This window comes from Rhinolophus hipposideros (assembly GCF_964194185.1).
Source record: "Rhinolophus hipposideros genome assembly, chromosome: 12".
Taxonomy (NCBI): Eukaryota; Metazoa; Chordata; class Mammalia; order Chiroptera; family Rhinolophidae; genus Rhinolophus; species Rhinolophus hipposideros.
Genome location: NC_138058.1, coordinates 61729781 through 61746469, shown reverse-complemented (window position 1 = coordinate 61746469; position 16689 = coordinate 61729781). Strand labels below are relative to the sequence as shown.

General features: G+C 38.1%; 1 protein-coding gene across 13 annotated transcripts in view; it reads right to left on the bottom strand.

Moving 5' to 3' along the window:
• The window catches only part of ITSN2 (intersectin 2), a 122218-nt gene that overhangs the window by 74734 nt on the left and 30795 nt on the right, over positions 1–16689 (bottom strand). For all 13 annotated transcript variants that reach the window (XM_081069455.1, XM_081069446.1, XM_081069453.1 and 10 more), the window contains 6 exons: positions 11264–11356; positions 8565–8628; positions 7608–7771; positions 6183–6389; positions 5921–6017; positions 4260–4399 (listed from right to left, as the gene is read on the bottom strand). In XM_081069455.1, coding sequence (XP_080925581.1) covers positions 4260–4399; positions 5921–6017; positions 6183–6389; positions 7608–7771; positions 8565–8628; positions 11264–11356 — 765 coding nt within the window. The remainder of the gene's footprint in view (positions 1–4259; positions 4400–5920; positions 6018–6182; positions 6390–7607; positions 7772–8564; positions 8629–11263; positions 11357–16689) is intronic.

Below are 16689 nucleotides of genomic sequence, written 5' to 3'. Positions count from 1 at the left end.
TCTCTCCAAGTTTAGATTTCTATATGCAACTGAAATATCTACTTATGTATTTCACAAGCATCTCAAACCAAAGTATAAAACGACTCTCTCAATCCCCATCTACAACCCTCTTCCTAATCTTCACCGAAACCACTACCCTCAGTTTTCCCTTCTCTATCAATGGCATCACTGTCCATCCAGTGGCTCAAGCCAGAATAAAAAAATGACCTTTGATCCGTCCCTCTCCTGTACACCCACATCCAACATCAAGTCCTACACTTCTACCTAATTGCACGTCTGGGTCCTTCTCACCCCTTAAGTTGCAATTTAATGTCACCTTCTCAGAAAGGCCTTCTCTGTCCACCCTACATCCAATACACGTCCTGCTTGTTTCCGTCATATCTCACATCACAGTTTGTAATGTAACATTTTCCCTTAGTATGCTAACTTCTACAAAGAAAAAAACTTTGACCGCTTTACTCCGTAATGTATACTCCATGGCCGGTACATAGATGCTTAATAAATATTTGCTAAAGTGATAAATGAAGTTGTAATTGAAAGTTCTCCTCTATCTAAGGTGCAATGGGGACTTACATGATAGCATCTGATAGTAATAATAGCTCGCATTCATTGACTGCTTACTATGTATAGTAAACTGTTCAACTTTTTTCTCCCTCAGTGAGAAAACAAAAATATGTTTCTGTAACAGGCTTCCTGACCTTCAGTGAGTATATTCCAGAACAGAAAATCCCTGTCTGCTTCAGAGGAACATTCTCTCCTGATGAGGAGCCAGACTAGCTTTCTGACCACGGATGAAATCATGTGGCTTCTCTAGGGAAGGTCTCTAGTCAGTAGGGCAGGTGCTGCATCACCCACTCTAAGGTGAGCGAGGCCTGAGTACCAGAAGAGCCAGACCCTATTCTGGGTTCAGCCAGAGGCAAGGTCAATCCAAACAGCTCCGCAAAGAAGAGAGCAGGACGTCTGCCAACTCTTCTCCGGCAACTGCTCCCCCAACAAACGCAGCACAAGTGGTGCAAAACCCAATGTTTCACTGAGCTTTGAACACAGAGGTCTGGATAGTTAAAGCTACACACACTTTATGGAACAAGCACAAATATGCCACGTATCATAACATACAATTAAATGTTTACGTAACTTTATAATCTTTTTTATTCTTTTTGTTTAGCCATTTAATAGGAATCACATAAGGAAACACTAGAAAAAGCTCAGAGCCTCACCCAACTAATTACTCCTCAGTAGGTGTCAGATGGAAGTGAGCTTTGAGGACGTTTTTGTGTTAAAAGGAGGATTCTTCCAATAGAAAGAAATGGAAGGTTATTTCAAACCTAAAAAAAGGGTCAATAACTAATGTCTCAGCTCTTGGACAAAGATAGCAGAAGAGATCCCTTAGCATTAGGAAACAGAACAAACAGGAGGAAGAAGGGGAGGCAGGTGAATGCTTAAAAGCATCCTGGTGGAAGCCTTAAATATGTGTAGGCAAAGTCTGAATAATACAAAGGGCTACAGAGAGCCAGCGGAGTACTTCACTAAGAAAAGCTCACTTGAATATGGACAGTGCTGGTCTGCCAATCCTTTGGATGTCCTATTTCCTTTGTCTCTAATGCCAGGCCATCCATTCTCTACCCGGTAGTCTACCCTCAAAGATCTAGCTCAAATGTATCTCTTCTGTGAAACTGTCTTATAGCCTCAGAGTTACTTTCTCATCTATATTAATCATAGCACTTTCAAACCACTAATCAAATTCTGTGATTATGTGACCTATTTCTACGGCTCTTCAAAGATACAAGCTATGTCTGCCTCCTCTTTGCATTCCAGTGCCTTCGAGTGCCTGAAAGATATGTGACTGAGTGCAGGAAATATGTGAGTCAATGAATTAATCTAAATAAATCATAACTGAGATTTAGGGGAAAGAAGAGAGGAAGAACAAAAGGGAAAAAGTTAGACCACCAACATTCATTAAACAAAGTATAATATGTAAGTAGGTGAGCCCCATCCTCACAAACGTGGGGCTCAGGCTCAGTTTCAGGACACCAGACAACTTCTCTTTTCAAAGAAAATCAATCCTCCCTTTAACTATGGATATAAAGCTTTACTCTTGTAGGTCTAAGAATAACAACATTCTCTAAAAACAACACAATACACAACCTTCAGATAATGTGGCATATACAAATAAAGTAACATGAGGGGACCATTTCCGTCATATTCCAACACAAACCCACCTTTGTTTATACTATATGTTTGGAGTACAGATGTAAAGTGCACTAATCTAACATGTACTGCTTGATGAGTTTTGACACAGGGAAGCACACATGCAACCAACCGTCTTGACCTCCGTCAAGATACAGCATGTTTCCAGAACCCCCAGTCTGCACATGGCCCCTTCCCAACAGAGTAACTACACTACTCTGATTTTTGTCACCACCAATGAGGCTTCCTGTTCTCCAGCTTCATATAAATGGGTTAAATAGGATGGATCTTTTGAGCCAGGCTTCATTAAATACAGTATGTGTGAAATGCATCTATGTTGTTGCAAGTGTCAGCAGTTCATTCGTTTTTATTGCTGTTCAATATTCTGTTATAGAAATAAATCACTACTTATTTATCCATTCTCCTGTTGATGGACATTTAGCCTGTTTCCTTTTAAAATGTTTTGAATGAAGTTGCCAGGAACATTTTTGTAATGTCATTTTAGTCTACTTTTGTTAATATGAAAAAAGAAACTTCTTTAATGCAAAATGTAAATTCCAAACAAGTTCATTTTTCAAAGAATGAGAAGTGTGACTTTACATTAATCTCAAGTATGTTTGAATACCATATTTCATAGAATCTAAGATGCCATCAATTATAAGACACGTAATTATTTTATGCAACACTAAGAAAGAAAAGAACATTGCCATTAAACCACGACAAAGTGTTAACACACCACTGCTGGTAACACACATCTCAATTTTAGCGAGGTTAAAATGTAAAAAATTTAAAAAGGTTTACTTAAAATATAGTATACCTTGTTTCACACAATTTGATAAAATTACAGAAAATATTAGTTATTATGTAACATCTGAGACATATAAAAATATAGTGTATTTGTAAGGTATAGAGTGTAATAATAAAAGTCACCCATGAACCTACCACCCAATTTAAGAACTAGATCATTGCTAAATGCTTTGAATCTACTTGTGTTTCCTGACTTTAACTCCATGTCTCCAGAAGAGGTAACTACTATCCTGAATTTTGTGTGCTTAATTTCCTTGTTTTTTAAATGCTTTTATCATATAACTATGATTCTTTAAAGAAAATACCTTGAATTTTTGCTTGTTCAATCAATTCCTAAAATCTTACTGCTCCCTTGCCCCACGGTGTGACTAGAGACCCCACACCCCTATTTCATAGATTACTTCTCATTCTCTAAACATGCCATGTAATTTTTGCTCTTAAGGGTTCTTCTCTGTCACGCTCAAATGCCCTCACCTCCAATCTCCATCTGTTCAAATTCTAACTCTTTCTTTCATGATCAAGCTTAAATGTTCCTTTCCTATGTTTTATCTGATCTTGTCAGTATTAATACCTCCCATTCTATGTTCTCTAGCATTTTAAACTCTATTATTTTTAAACACTTATTTCACTCTGCCTAAATTGAAATTCACTGCCAAGTGAAGATAGGGGAAAGTTAGAAAGTGGGAACTCTAGCTGCCTATTACCCTCTGTTTACATCCCCTCCACTATCCTCAATTTACTAAGTTTGGGTGCTGTTCTAGCATGAACTCAAATATTCTATGGGGATCTAAAGTCAAGTTTTATGGCTACGTTTGGGTCAGAGCATTAGAAGGTGAGCCATGCTCACATGAGGTTTTACGAAGGGCAAGCAGAGAAAAGACCCAGTGAGGAAGGGGGCTCTCAGGGAATTGAGCTGAGGCTAAGTCCCACATACTCCCTCTTGTCATGTGAGGCTCTCCGTTCACTTCATTGGAGGATGAGGTTTAATCTTCTCCAGGGAGAAGTCTCTTTTCCAAAAAACTGGGTGCATATCTGTGTACTCAAGTTGATTGTAAGAACTTTGACGAAACAATCAAGTGATATCCATCTTTTGAACTCTTACACCACTTACATTATTTGTATTTTTCCAATGCCTGCTAAACTTTTTTTGGATGATGTTAAAATTTTAGATAAGCTACAAGGTATCAATTCAAATAAAAATTCTTCAATAGAAGTCCATATAAAAATATGAACTCTCACATTCTTAAGCACCATATGCTGCTTACCTGAGAGGTATCCACTCATACTTTTGTCAAGACTGTTAAATTTTTGCCGATATTTTAATCTTGAAGGCTGAGGAACTGCCCACTCTGAGGTCCCAGTCTTGGGCGAGTTCCCTGAGAGTGAAGCAGTTGAGGAAGTTGAGCTATAATAAAATTTATTTAAAATTTTTATGTTACTAAACAAAATACATTTAGTTAAACTTTATAAGGCAGAGACGTTAAGAATCATACCTTCTATACTACAGTAGTAATTGCTTTTTTATTTGATACTGAAAAAACTTCAAGCAATTATCCTTCTTCTTAGGAAAGCAAATACCATAGGAAGTATAGAACTATCATGTATCAAGAACCTACTATGTGCCAGGCCCCATACTGTGCTGGGGCTTTTACAAATATTACTTCTAATCCTCATGACAAACTTAAAAGGTATTACTGTCCCATCTTTTAGATGGGCAAACTATAAACTGTGGCTCAGTGACGTTAAGAAAAAATGAGGTTACACAACCAGTGAGTGTTTAAGCAAAGGACAGACTGGGCACGCTCCCCATTCCTAACGGCCACTGCTTCAAAGGGTGTTATTGTGTGATAATTAAATAAAGAAGATGTGGTACATATACCAGGAGTGCCCCCAAAATGTGTTCACATGACTTATAGTCATCTTTTGTTATTGGTATATATTGAGTATTAAAATTTTAATACAGTGTTTTCCTTTCTTAACATGTGTACACATTTTTTGGGCACCCTCTGTATATAATGTAATACTCCTCGGCCATAAAAAAGAATGAAATCTTGCCATGTGAGACAACATGGATGGACCTAGTGGGAATTATGCTGAGTGAAATAAGTCAGAGAAAGACAAATGCCATATGATTTCACTTATGTGTGGAATCTAAAAAACAAAATAAACAAACAAAACAGAAACAAACTTATAGGTACAGAGAACAAACTGATGATTGCCAGGTGGGAGGGGGTTTGGGGAACTGGGTAAAAAAGGTGAAGGGATTAAGAAATATAAATTGGCAGTCACAAAATGGTCACAGGGATATAAAGTACAGCATAGGGAATACAGTCAGTAATATTGTAATAACTATGTATGGTGTTGGGGGGTGCTGGACTTGTGGAGATCAATTTGTAAGTTGTATAAATGTCTGGCCACTATGCTGTCCACCTGAAACTAATATAATATTGAATGTCAACTGTAATTGGAATTTTTTTTTTTTAATTTTAAGAAGTATCACTGTGACTTATACAAGAGGTGATGAATAAACATTGAGTCTTTTTTGTTTTCTGAAATTAAAGGACACTCGATCGGCAGAATTCGCTCAAGAAAGAAATTAATAATGTACAAGGATTATGAGATGTTTTAAGAAACATATACATTTGTTAAAGGAAAATATGTAGCTCTGGGCAAAAAACTGACTGACTAAAAATACAGCAGAATATTTTTAATTTATATGGAAAAGTAAAATACCACAGGCAGTTAATAATTCTAAAAATAAAAATAATTATTTTATGTGAGTTATATATAGTAAATGTACCTTAAGTATTTACATTTGGCCTTTATAAAGTAAAACCTGGATAAGTTCAGAGCTTTAAAAAAAATATCATTTGTTAAATACGCCTTATTGAAAGCACAGAAAGTTGAAAGTTTCAAGTATTCATACCTACTAGATCCTAAATCAATCAGAGACTGGGCTTTCTGTATACTAGCACCACCAAATCCTCCCATCATCAGACTGTAAGATGACGTATGAGGCAATGCTAAAAATAAAAAAGAAAAAAGAAAGAAAAGAAAAAGAAAAATGAAAAAGGTTCACACTAAACAATATCACAAATTATGAAGGAAAATTTTTATCTATTGGAACGTGAATATAACACTTTTTTTCTTTATATGAAACAGTGACTCATTGGACATAAAGTACTTACTTGAAGAAGAATAAGGAATGGATAAAGGCTGAATGAGACTGGCGGTTCCATTTGGTAACGATGACGTGCTAACAGAAGGCACCAGGGGAGCAGGCATCATTAAGGGAGGGAGGGTGGTCCCTGAAGTCGCCGAGCACAAGGGTGTTGCTATAGGTGCGACTGGAGGCAATGGCTGAGGCATGGACAGATTGGGCATGCTTCCCATTCCTACAGACAAACAGAACACATCTTCTAGTGCTAGTGAATCAATTATAAAACACACGCCAGAACATAAGTTTACAGTACAGGGAGCAGACCCTGTATTTACAGAAACATTACGGGCAAACTATCTAGTCTTAAAAAATTCATGAGAGCAGCTTTGACTCAGCAGTGAGGGAGGTAAACTGCTTTTAATATCAATATTCTGACCTGTGTGAACTAAGAGAATGCCTACTAAGGAGTAAGAATTCTCTTCAAGCATCATGAACAAAACTAAGCAGCCTTTTCCCATTTAATATTAGTATACTCAAAGGGAGAACATATTACCTGATCAAACATGGGTCTTTGTGTGTGGATAATAAATATAGTGCTATTGAATTACACACACACACACACACACACACACACAGACACTCTATCACCCCCAAACCACCCCCACCCAAAAGAACAAGGTGATGACTCTTATTCACTTACTAACTGCAGAATACTAAGTATACTATATACATATAGTCACACAATGATTTGGTATTTATCTCTAGAGTTCATTGCAATAGTGAAAGAAATTAGTGTTTTAAGATCTTGCATCTGGAGTGTAGGAACATGTTTCAGATACAGAGATATCTAATTGAATGTTTTATTCCAATGAGTGCTTTTCACATATAAGAAATTGGCTAATCAAAATTAATGGAAAACTGGTTATTTCTGATGAATATGTAAATGAATTAGCACAAAGTCTTCAACTTTTAGCCCTAAAATTAGCTGGCTAATTAACCTTTAAATTAATTTCTACTTACAGTATGTATAATTTTAAATTATCCCCCAAATTAAACCACTTCAAGTGTTAAAGTGGTTTAACAGTTAAAGCTGTTCATATTTTTTCTGTTACTCACACAAAGCACAGAAGTAACTAATTAGGAATAGTATTTAGGATCAGCTATAATGAGGGGGAATCATATAATTTATCATCCATCTGGAAATTATGAAAAGAACACTAACCACATTAGAAGCTAGAACAACAGAGATAAATGAGAACTGTCCCTGGAAAACTGGGACACATGGACACCCCAGCTATGACACTGAATTTAATATTCCTTATCTCAGACATGAAAATGAACTTGGAATCTGGGAATTGTCATTTCATGCAGACAAATCCTTTCCTGATCCCCAAATATTATACCTAGGAATCAAGTTTCACCATCGAATGCAGCTAATTAAATTAATACATACCAAAACGAGCAGAAATTAATGGAGAGAACATAGGAGGCTGTTTCATAATAGGAGGGAGAACCACGGGCAGCTGCTGGCCTTGTAGCTTCAGTTTGATGAGTTTCATAGCTATGGAGAACTCCTGCTGATCCATCTTCCCATCCTTGTTCAGGTCTGACAAAGCCCTACAAGGACAGTGAGGTAGGTAGACTGTATGTAGGGTCACCATTACTTTTGAGGATGATGATAAAATAAAAATAATGACATAGTATTCACACGTAGACCATTACTTTATTAAGTGTGTGTGTATGTGTGTGTGTATCAAAAAGCTGAAGCCTATACATTAAGAAACACTAACCAGAGATAGCATCTAATAAAATACCACTAGTCTATATAGAATCTAGAGATCTTTGAGATGAATTCCACCGGTACAAATGGAAAAAAAAGATATTCAAGAGTATAGTCATTCTAAACATATTCATTTGGTCAAATATTTATTGAATGTTTGCTATGTGCCTGGCATTTTGCCAAACATGGGACTAGTCCAAGTGGAAAGAAAAATGGGGTAGATGTTGGCATTTATTGTAAATACCTTAAAAAACAAAACCCTAGATATTATAAAGTACAATTTCTTTACAGTACGAATGGGAAAGAAGGGATAATTTTGGGTTTAGATAAAACAAATGAAACAATTACAAAGTAACAGAAGATTTTGAGACTGCCAAATTATAAAGAAGTGTTTTTCAATGGAAATGTACACATCTTCTTTCCACAGAAATTCTAAGGAAATTAGAGAATTGTCCTATAGAACAACTGATTTTTAGTCATTTACTCAATAAAATTTATTTTATGAAAAGCTGAAGAAATACTCTTACTTAATAAAAAACTACAAGTAAAAATAACTTTATGTTAAACTGTATTAAAAACAAAACCAGGCTATCAGAAATTTAAGTTCATCTCCAAAAGAAAACATTTTACCATATTTCAGCTAAAACAGGAGCCGGCAGTCCTGACTGTAAGAAAAATGTACGTGCTTGATCACCTGAAGGCAATAAAAACAAAAATCAAGCAGTGTATTAGTAAATGGATTACTTCAATGTCTCTGAATACTAACAATGGCAATAATAATAGTGTTACTGATTTATTATAATTTTAATTTCAATCATTAAAAAATTTAACAGAAACATAAAATTATTGACATTATTCTAATAAGACGTAGATATTCTAAAACAAAAAAGTCACAACTGGTTATACGCATTAATCAGTGATAAAAGATTATATTATTCACTTCAGTTTTCCCACAGCAATTGGGGTCTTATTTGATAATATTCCTATTTAATAACATTTATAGTTAAAAACACTATTCCCCTAGAAGTGTTCTAAATATAAAATACCAGGTGTTAGAAGAGATAGCCCTCTGTGGGTCTCTCACAATCGTATATATCCAGCGGTGTATGCCAAGAATGCAAGATCCTAACTGCTCTCTCCATGGGTCATTTCTCAGAATTGGGATTGCAGCGGGCTATCTTGAAGGACTAGGCAATATTTTCCTCTGGGACAAAGAATAAGCTTGCTTACTACTTGTTAAAATGGATGGTGGGTTCCTCCAAGCTCAGTTTTGCTCTCCTGTAACACAACCACGGCACGTGTAGCATCATTCTGGGATCTCTGCATGGTCCCTGTGTGACTTAGGGCATAAGGGAACATGCCGATGCTCATGCCGTTAGCTCTATCATCAGTAATAGTGTTTTGTCTTTGACTCAGGAATCGCATGTATTCTGCAGGCATCCATGAGTCAGTAACACACAAGTTATTCACTTGTAAGTAGGGCAAGCAAATCCCAACCTTGATATCAGGTAAGGTAGTTACCGTATTTTGCCATGCATAATGTGCACCCACATTTTTGGCCCAAATTTTCAGGGAAAAAGAATCTTTCCTTTTAATTCAAATGTTTATTTGTTTACATTTAGGTACTTGGGTTTTTTTTGTATTATAAAGGAATTTTAGCATTTATGTTTAACATATTATGGTAAGAGAAATTTTACATAACAAATAATTACAAAACACAGTAACACATACAAGGTGCACGAAATTTTATGCATCGGTAACAAATTTCCGATATTTATGCATCACAGAAGGCCAAGAACTCTTTGTTGTTGCAAGTTTACCAGAAGTTCAACAAAACCAATTATCGTATTCCAGGGTATCATTTTGCATACAGATATCGTTATTGATTTCTAGAGTTACACTTTTAACCCATAAGCATAAATAAAAGAATTAAAAACATTTATATGGATACAGAATTATTACTACCCATGTATAATGCGCATCCTTATTTTTCCCTCACAAATTTGGGCAAAAAAGTGTGCATTATACACAGCAAAACACAGTATTATTATAGAAGTGTAAATAACATTAAACTATAATGGTTAAGAGGATGGATTCCAAAGCCTGTCTGAGAGGTTTCAAAGACCAGATCAACACTAACCCTCTCTGCCTTGGGCAAGTTACAGAACCTCTTTAAGTCTCAGCTTCACCATCTGTAAATACAGACTACAACAGTGGCTACGTCATAGGGTTGTTGTGAAGGCTAAATGAGATCATGCACTTAACACAGTATCTGAACAAGTACAGATCTGCTAAATATTAGCCATTACACTTACTATTATTGTAAGTAAAGCACTAAAGTGCTATGGCACAGAAAAAAAGTTTCATTTATAGAAAAAAATTGGAAAGACACACCTAAATTAATCCTCCTTTGGTTCTGGAGGTCTTTTTCCAAAACAAGGAACAGTCAATGCTTGGTATGGCCACTCAAAGACAGAGGGTAAATGTTATGAAAACAGATTCCAGAGAAAATAAATTCTAGATTACTTTTAAATGAAATGGATATAATATATATTTCTACTAGATTCTAGTAATGCTGATCATTACACTAGTAATTGGAACAACATATTAAAAGCACATTAATAAATTTGCTTGGGGAAAAAAATCTTGATTACCTTAAGAAATAAAGTGAAAAATTTCTAGATATGTTACAAGTGAAACTGGACAATTAAACTGAAATTCTTGACTATCATTTTGGATCAGGAAAAGATCGTCTACACGCCAAATCCAAAACAACAAATTAAGATGGTTCCAGGTAAAATAAGAAAGCCACCTTTTTAAAATTCCAAAATTCTGATTGATATGAATTTTTTTCACTTATTTATGTTTTATTAAATTGATTGAGATAACATTGGTTAATCACATTATATACATTTCAGGTGTACAACTTTATAATACATCTGTATACTCTATTGTGTGCTCACCACCCAAAGCCTAATCTCCTTCCTTCACCAAATATTTGATCCCCTTTACCTTCTTCGTCCTCCCCCTACCATCTTTCCCCATTTGGTAACCACCAATCTGTTGTCTGTATCTGTGAGATTTTTTTGTTTCTTCATTTGCTGCTTTTTCTTTTATATGAATATCATATTCTTCTTGTCCTCTTCCGTCTGACTTACTTCATTTAGCATAGTACTCTTCAGATCCATCTATGTTGTTGGAAATGGCAATATTTCATCTTGATATGAATTTTATCACTTAATACAAATTTGCTGGCAGTCAAATAAAAACTAATTATAAGACATTACACGAAAAGGCGCATAATTCACAAATAAAATATAAGCACAAACCTGTTATGTAACCTCCTGAGGGTTTGAGGTTATCAAACTGCTTGTCATGCTTAGTCCGTTCTTCAGAGGTAATAGCCCACATGTTTGGCCCTCCTATAACATACGTGGAAGACAAAGAAATTACAGTATATATATGAGAATGCTTAAATACAGACAATTCTAACATGTAAATATGATGAATCACAAATGTCCATTTAATGACAGTACTTAATACCTGAGTGACACAAAGAATTAATCTCTATCATGACCATATATAGCATAACCCTAAGGCTTTTCACTCATTCATCTAATTCATATCTACTGAACAATTATTATATACAACTCACTGGAAATAGCCAACAGATAAATGCTGGAAATAAAAAAGATGAATATTATTCCAATCCTCGAGGAACTCTTACTCTAGAAAATGACTACCAGCATTTACAATGTTCAACTCCGAAGCATCCTAAGCAGAAATATATACAAAGCTGTGCTAATACCGAGTTAGAAGCAACAAGGATGAGATAACAGGAACGGTAAGATTGAAGCAGAGCCTTGAAACTCGGCTTGAATTTTATTATGTGAAGGGGTGGGATAAGAGCATTCCACACAAAAAGGACATAGCATTAGAAGTTCAGGAAAGGCACTGACTAGACTAATAGCCAAAGCATCATGTGAATGTGAGAAGGTGGTAAGCAATATGTGTAGGCAGGAGGAATTAATTACAAAGGGTCCTCAAGAGTCTGACCGTTACACTGGAAGTTATGGAGAGCCATCTAGTACTTTTTAAAACAACCTTCTTAATTTGGAATAACTTTAGATTTACAGAGAAGTTACAAAGATAATAGGGAGTTCCTATATACCCGTCACCCAGTTTCTACTATGCTAACAATTTACGTAACCATAGTACATTTATCAAAACAAATAAATTAACAATAGTATACTACTACTAGCTAAACTAAAAACTTCCACCAGCAGGACTAGCTGGTAAACTCCAACAAAATTGGACTCTGGGTATTGGAGACAACGCAAATCTTTGTGACTGAGGATTCTGCTACCTGGAGCCTTCGGCAAAGGGAAGCAGCCGCCACCTGGACGTGCCCTCCAGGGTTTCAACGAATGATCCACGGAGGCCTAGCGCCTCTCCGGCCTGCTAGTCCCTTTTAGGAGCCGGCCAACTTGAATTCCACAACTAACAAGGTGAGAAGGACCCCAAAGCCTTGCTTGTCAAATGGAAATGGTATATTCAAGAACACAGACAAGCTGGGCCCAACAGCATCTTGGCTTTACACAAAAATGGTGGCAGCTAGCTCTCTGAGGAGAAACTATTCCTACTTGACTGTTTGAAGCAGAGCTACTGAATCAGTGAGGTTCCCTGAAATGCCAAGGCCTGGTTCAGAGAAGCTGAAGCTGATGGTGTCCACTGGGCTGCCATAACCGTTCAGTCTCAGAGTTATGCACGACCAAAGGGAGACACGGTCATTCTGCTCAGTGGGCAGAACTCAGATTTTGGGGCTGTTGCCAATGGTCCAGCTGTTTGGTTTGCCACATGGAAAATTACAGAGTAAGGACACCCTCTTTGGGGCTGCAAACTGAAAACACGTTTGAACTGCTAACTGAATGTCCAGGTCACTGATGCAGTTACTCATGGTAAAGGCCCATTCTCTGATTTAGACTGAAACCAAGCAGCTGATTAAGTCTCACTCGTGAGTGTGTATGCCAGCCTTGTGATTCCTGTTTGAGTGTGGGTGTGCATGGGTGTGGAGGGGCGGTTGGGGGGGAGTGTCTCACTGCACAGGGCATTGCCCCCTTTGGCTCTTGGCAGACTGACTACATTGCAATTTTTTCGCTCTCTCCGGTGGCGCCTCAAGCTGCTAACACTTTTCCAGGTTACCAATACGCCACAATGTCTACACTACCATGGCCCTTGAAACGGATCTGTGTCATGTTTTCAGCTTTCTGGACCGGTTGCACTATGATGTTGATGTATAATTTGTCATAAAAGCTGCTCAACAATGCACTGATGTCTGACTCCATTTCCATCACCTCCTCCTGGCCCACACTCCCTAAAATAAAACACAGAAGGAGGTGTCCCCAGAAAGGATCATCCTCACCTCAGCTGTGTTCTAGCTAATGATGAGGACTAAAAGGCAAGGGATCGGGGGACATACAGACCTACTGTGAAAATTCAGGATTCCACTCTTGGACAGGACATGTCTTTCTTTTCTCCTAACAGCTCAGAGGGTAGGCCCGGTTGGTACATCCTCCAGCTCCAGGCAGCTCAGCTAAAAAGAGACCTAGAGGATTCAAAGTTCATTCTGGTCGGGCGTACAAAAATGTCCTTGTCCCTCTTGTACTTTTCTGGATCACAGTGAAGTTGTAGCCAAATGAGACGCCTAGATTTTGTGGAGGTGGAGAGCAACAGCCAGGCATCTGCTGAGGGAACACCTCAGACACAGAGGCATGAGAGTGGGAGCGGCATTAAAATGGCCTCTTCTCTTTCACAACTGCCCCTGGAGCCTTCTTCCCCAGGAAAACGCCCTGCTGTGGCTCTCCTCAACTGCTGGAAGTACCTTAGATTTAACTGACTGCTGAGTCTGCCATCCCCACGTGTCTTTGACTACTGTATGACCCTGACTCGCACTCAGCCTTAGGCAGGCCCCGTGCACCTGGGCCCGGGGGTGTGGACTTCTCCGTGTTCCTGCCCCTCCACACTGTGGCACCCAACTCCTCCTTGTGTCTGTGGTTGGCCTTGGGAAGAACCTTCCTGCTTCTCCCTCAGTAGCAGCAGGAGCCATACCTCTGCCAGGTATTAGTCTAGAATCTTGGGTTTTCTTCCCTTCCCTCAGTGGTAGAGAGGTTTTTCTTCTGCCCTTACCCTAGAAGCAACAAGTCTCTGTCTGTGTCCTTGGGGGGAATCTCTGCTGACCCCCTCCCGTGTGACTATCAGTGGCTTAAGGGTATTGCTTAATAGGAGAAAAAAATGCAGGGAAATGGCATGGCATTTGTGTCTGCGTCCTCCCTTCCCCTCAGTTGCCTGCAACACTGAGGTGGGGGCTGTCTCTCGTCTTCTGGTGAGCACCCAGTTGATGCCCATAGGAAACAGCTTGAGAGTAAGTATAAACTCCCCTTGTGTCTGTGGCCCCCAGTTATTCTAGACTGACACGTTAGCCCTCCTTGTTTTGGTATTCATTAGAATTTCAATTGATTTTTGCAACATCATTTTACATTTTACGTATCTGTAAAACCTCCCACTTTACTCAGAGCATTGTTTACATCCATTAAGCCTGAGACTGAATTCTGTGGAAAACTGTTCCAACTGGTGGAGTCACCGAACTCCTTCGATTTGCCTTCAGTCCCATGTGCCACTCTGGATTCTAGCCCCCTTTATTCTAGAGCTGTACTGAAAAGATCAGTCCATTTACTCACCGGAAATGAACCTCCTATGCATATTTTGAATCCAATCTAATCTGCTCCATAATTTCAAGAAACTCTTCAAAGTTTCTGGTACACTGAGAGTGCCTTTTCTATTTCCTAAAGCTACCTCAGATTGAAAACAAAATGTTTTCTTTGATAATTTGAATGAGATCCAGGGAAGGAAAAAAAGAAAATATGAATTTAAATCACTACCTTGAAACAAGATGTAGTGTTGTTAGGAGTGCATATAACAAAAGGAAGAACAAAAAAGCTCCAGAAAAAAGGTGGTTGAAATGAGGGGTCTAGAATCACTGTTCTATTTTTGTCAGTGAAAAAACTAAACACATGAAGCCTGAGGAATCAGAGATTAAAAAAGACATGATAGAAACTTAAAGTATTTTTAAAAGCTGTTACGTAGAATACTAAGTGGTTATTTGATATCCCTACAGGAATTAGGACCACTGTGTTCAAGAAAAGTATGGCTGTATGACGAGGGAATCATCTGCCTCAGAAAGCACTCTTCTGTTAGCAGAGGTGTTAGAGAACTAGTGTGAGAACTAGTTTTGGGCCTTGAGCAGGTCTTTTACCCTCCGTACCCTTTATTTTCTTACCTAGGAGTTGTAAGAATGTTGTGTGTAAAGGTGCTTTCAAAAGTATAAAGTATGTCGCAGGCAATACTTGACTAGCCAATGCCTTACACCAGAGGTTTCCAACCCCTGCCTGAATCACCTGGGGAGCTTTGGGGGGAAAAAAGCTATTCCAGCAGACCACGTATATCAGAATCTCTGCAGGGTGAGCACAAGCTACTTAATTTGTAAAAAGCTTTCCAGGTGATTCTTTTGTGCAGCCAGGGTTGAGAACCACTGTCCCGTACAAAGCAGGGCTGCACTCTGCCTCCTCTTCTTTCTGTCCCTCGGCAGAATATTCTGCTCCACATTTACCCATCTGGCCCTCTGGACAGCTAGCCAGCAGTGCTGCCCAAAGGCGATGCCTGGTGGCTGAAGACTGATTATATAACAAATAGGTGAAAAAAATGTTAACTGTGACATGACTATAAACTTATTTAATATTTAAGAAAAGAAACAAAACAGAAACCCAGGATAAAAGGAATGCTACTAATATATCCCTATCTCCGAAAAGTAAATCCTTAACAAATCCCATATACATAACATCCTCTTTCGCATCCCGTGACCCGTTCCCTTTACTTGGATTGCTATTTATATCACCCCCTTTCCGTTTCAAACTTGATCTTTCAGTCCAGGGCAGATGTCACTTTCTCTAGGAGGTGGCTGACACCTGCAGGTCAAATTAATTGCTTCCTCCTCTAGATTCTCAAGAGACTTTTCCATGCTTCTCAGAGCACTTAGAAAGGTGCTGTAATTGTTTTCTGTCCATCTGTTCTACCAGACTATGAGCCCTTGGAGAACAGGAGCTTTGTGTGCTTGTTTTTCTATCCCTAGAACCATCAGAGTAGCCAGCACGGAGCAAACACTTAGAAGTGATGGAGAAATGAGTACCTGAATGAGTAAAAGAGGGAGTAGAGAACAAGAAGAGAGGCAAAGTAGGGACGTGGGGGGAACACAAGGTCACTTACAGATCTTTTTGTTGTCTATCCTTCACATATGGTCATACCAGCCCTCTGAGGAGGTTTTCAGAGCTCTAGACATTCAAGATCGCTAATGACCACCTATACTTCACTTGTGCCTGCCTTTTCAAGTTTACTCACCTTCGACCAATAAGAAACCAAGTATGTTTAGGTATATAAACTCATACATACTTGCTGCCCAGATTGTACAAAAACCTGCCTTACAAAGTTGTTTCCAGGAATGCATATCACTGAAACGTAGTTGCCCACTATAATTTGAAATACTAAGATGGATTTGATTTAACACATATTTCTTAGCCCTAAGTGACTGGATTTTAAAAAAAAATCTATAGACGTCTTCTCTTAAAGGGAAGTTTTAAGGTTAGAGTTAAATATGAAGAAACAGATGTACTAAAGAACTAAGGACCTGAAATAGCTACACCCA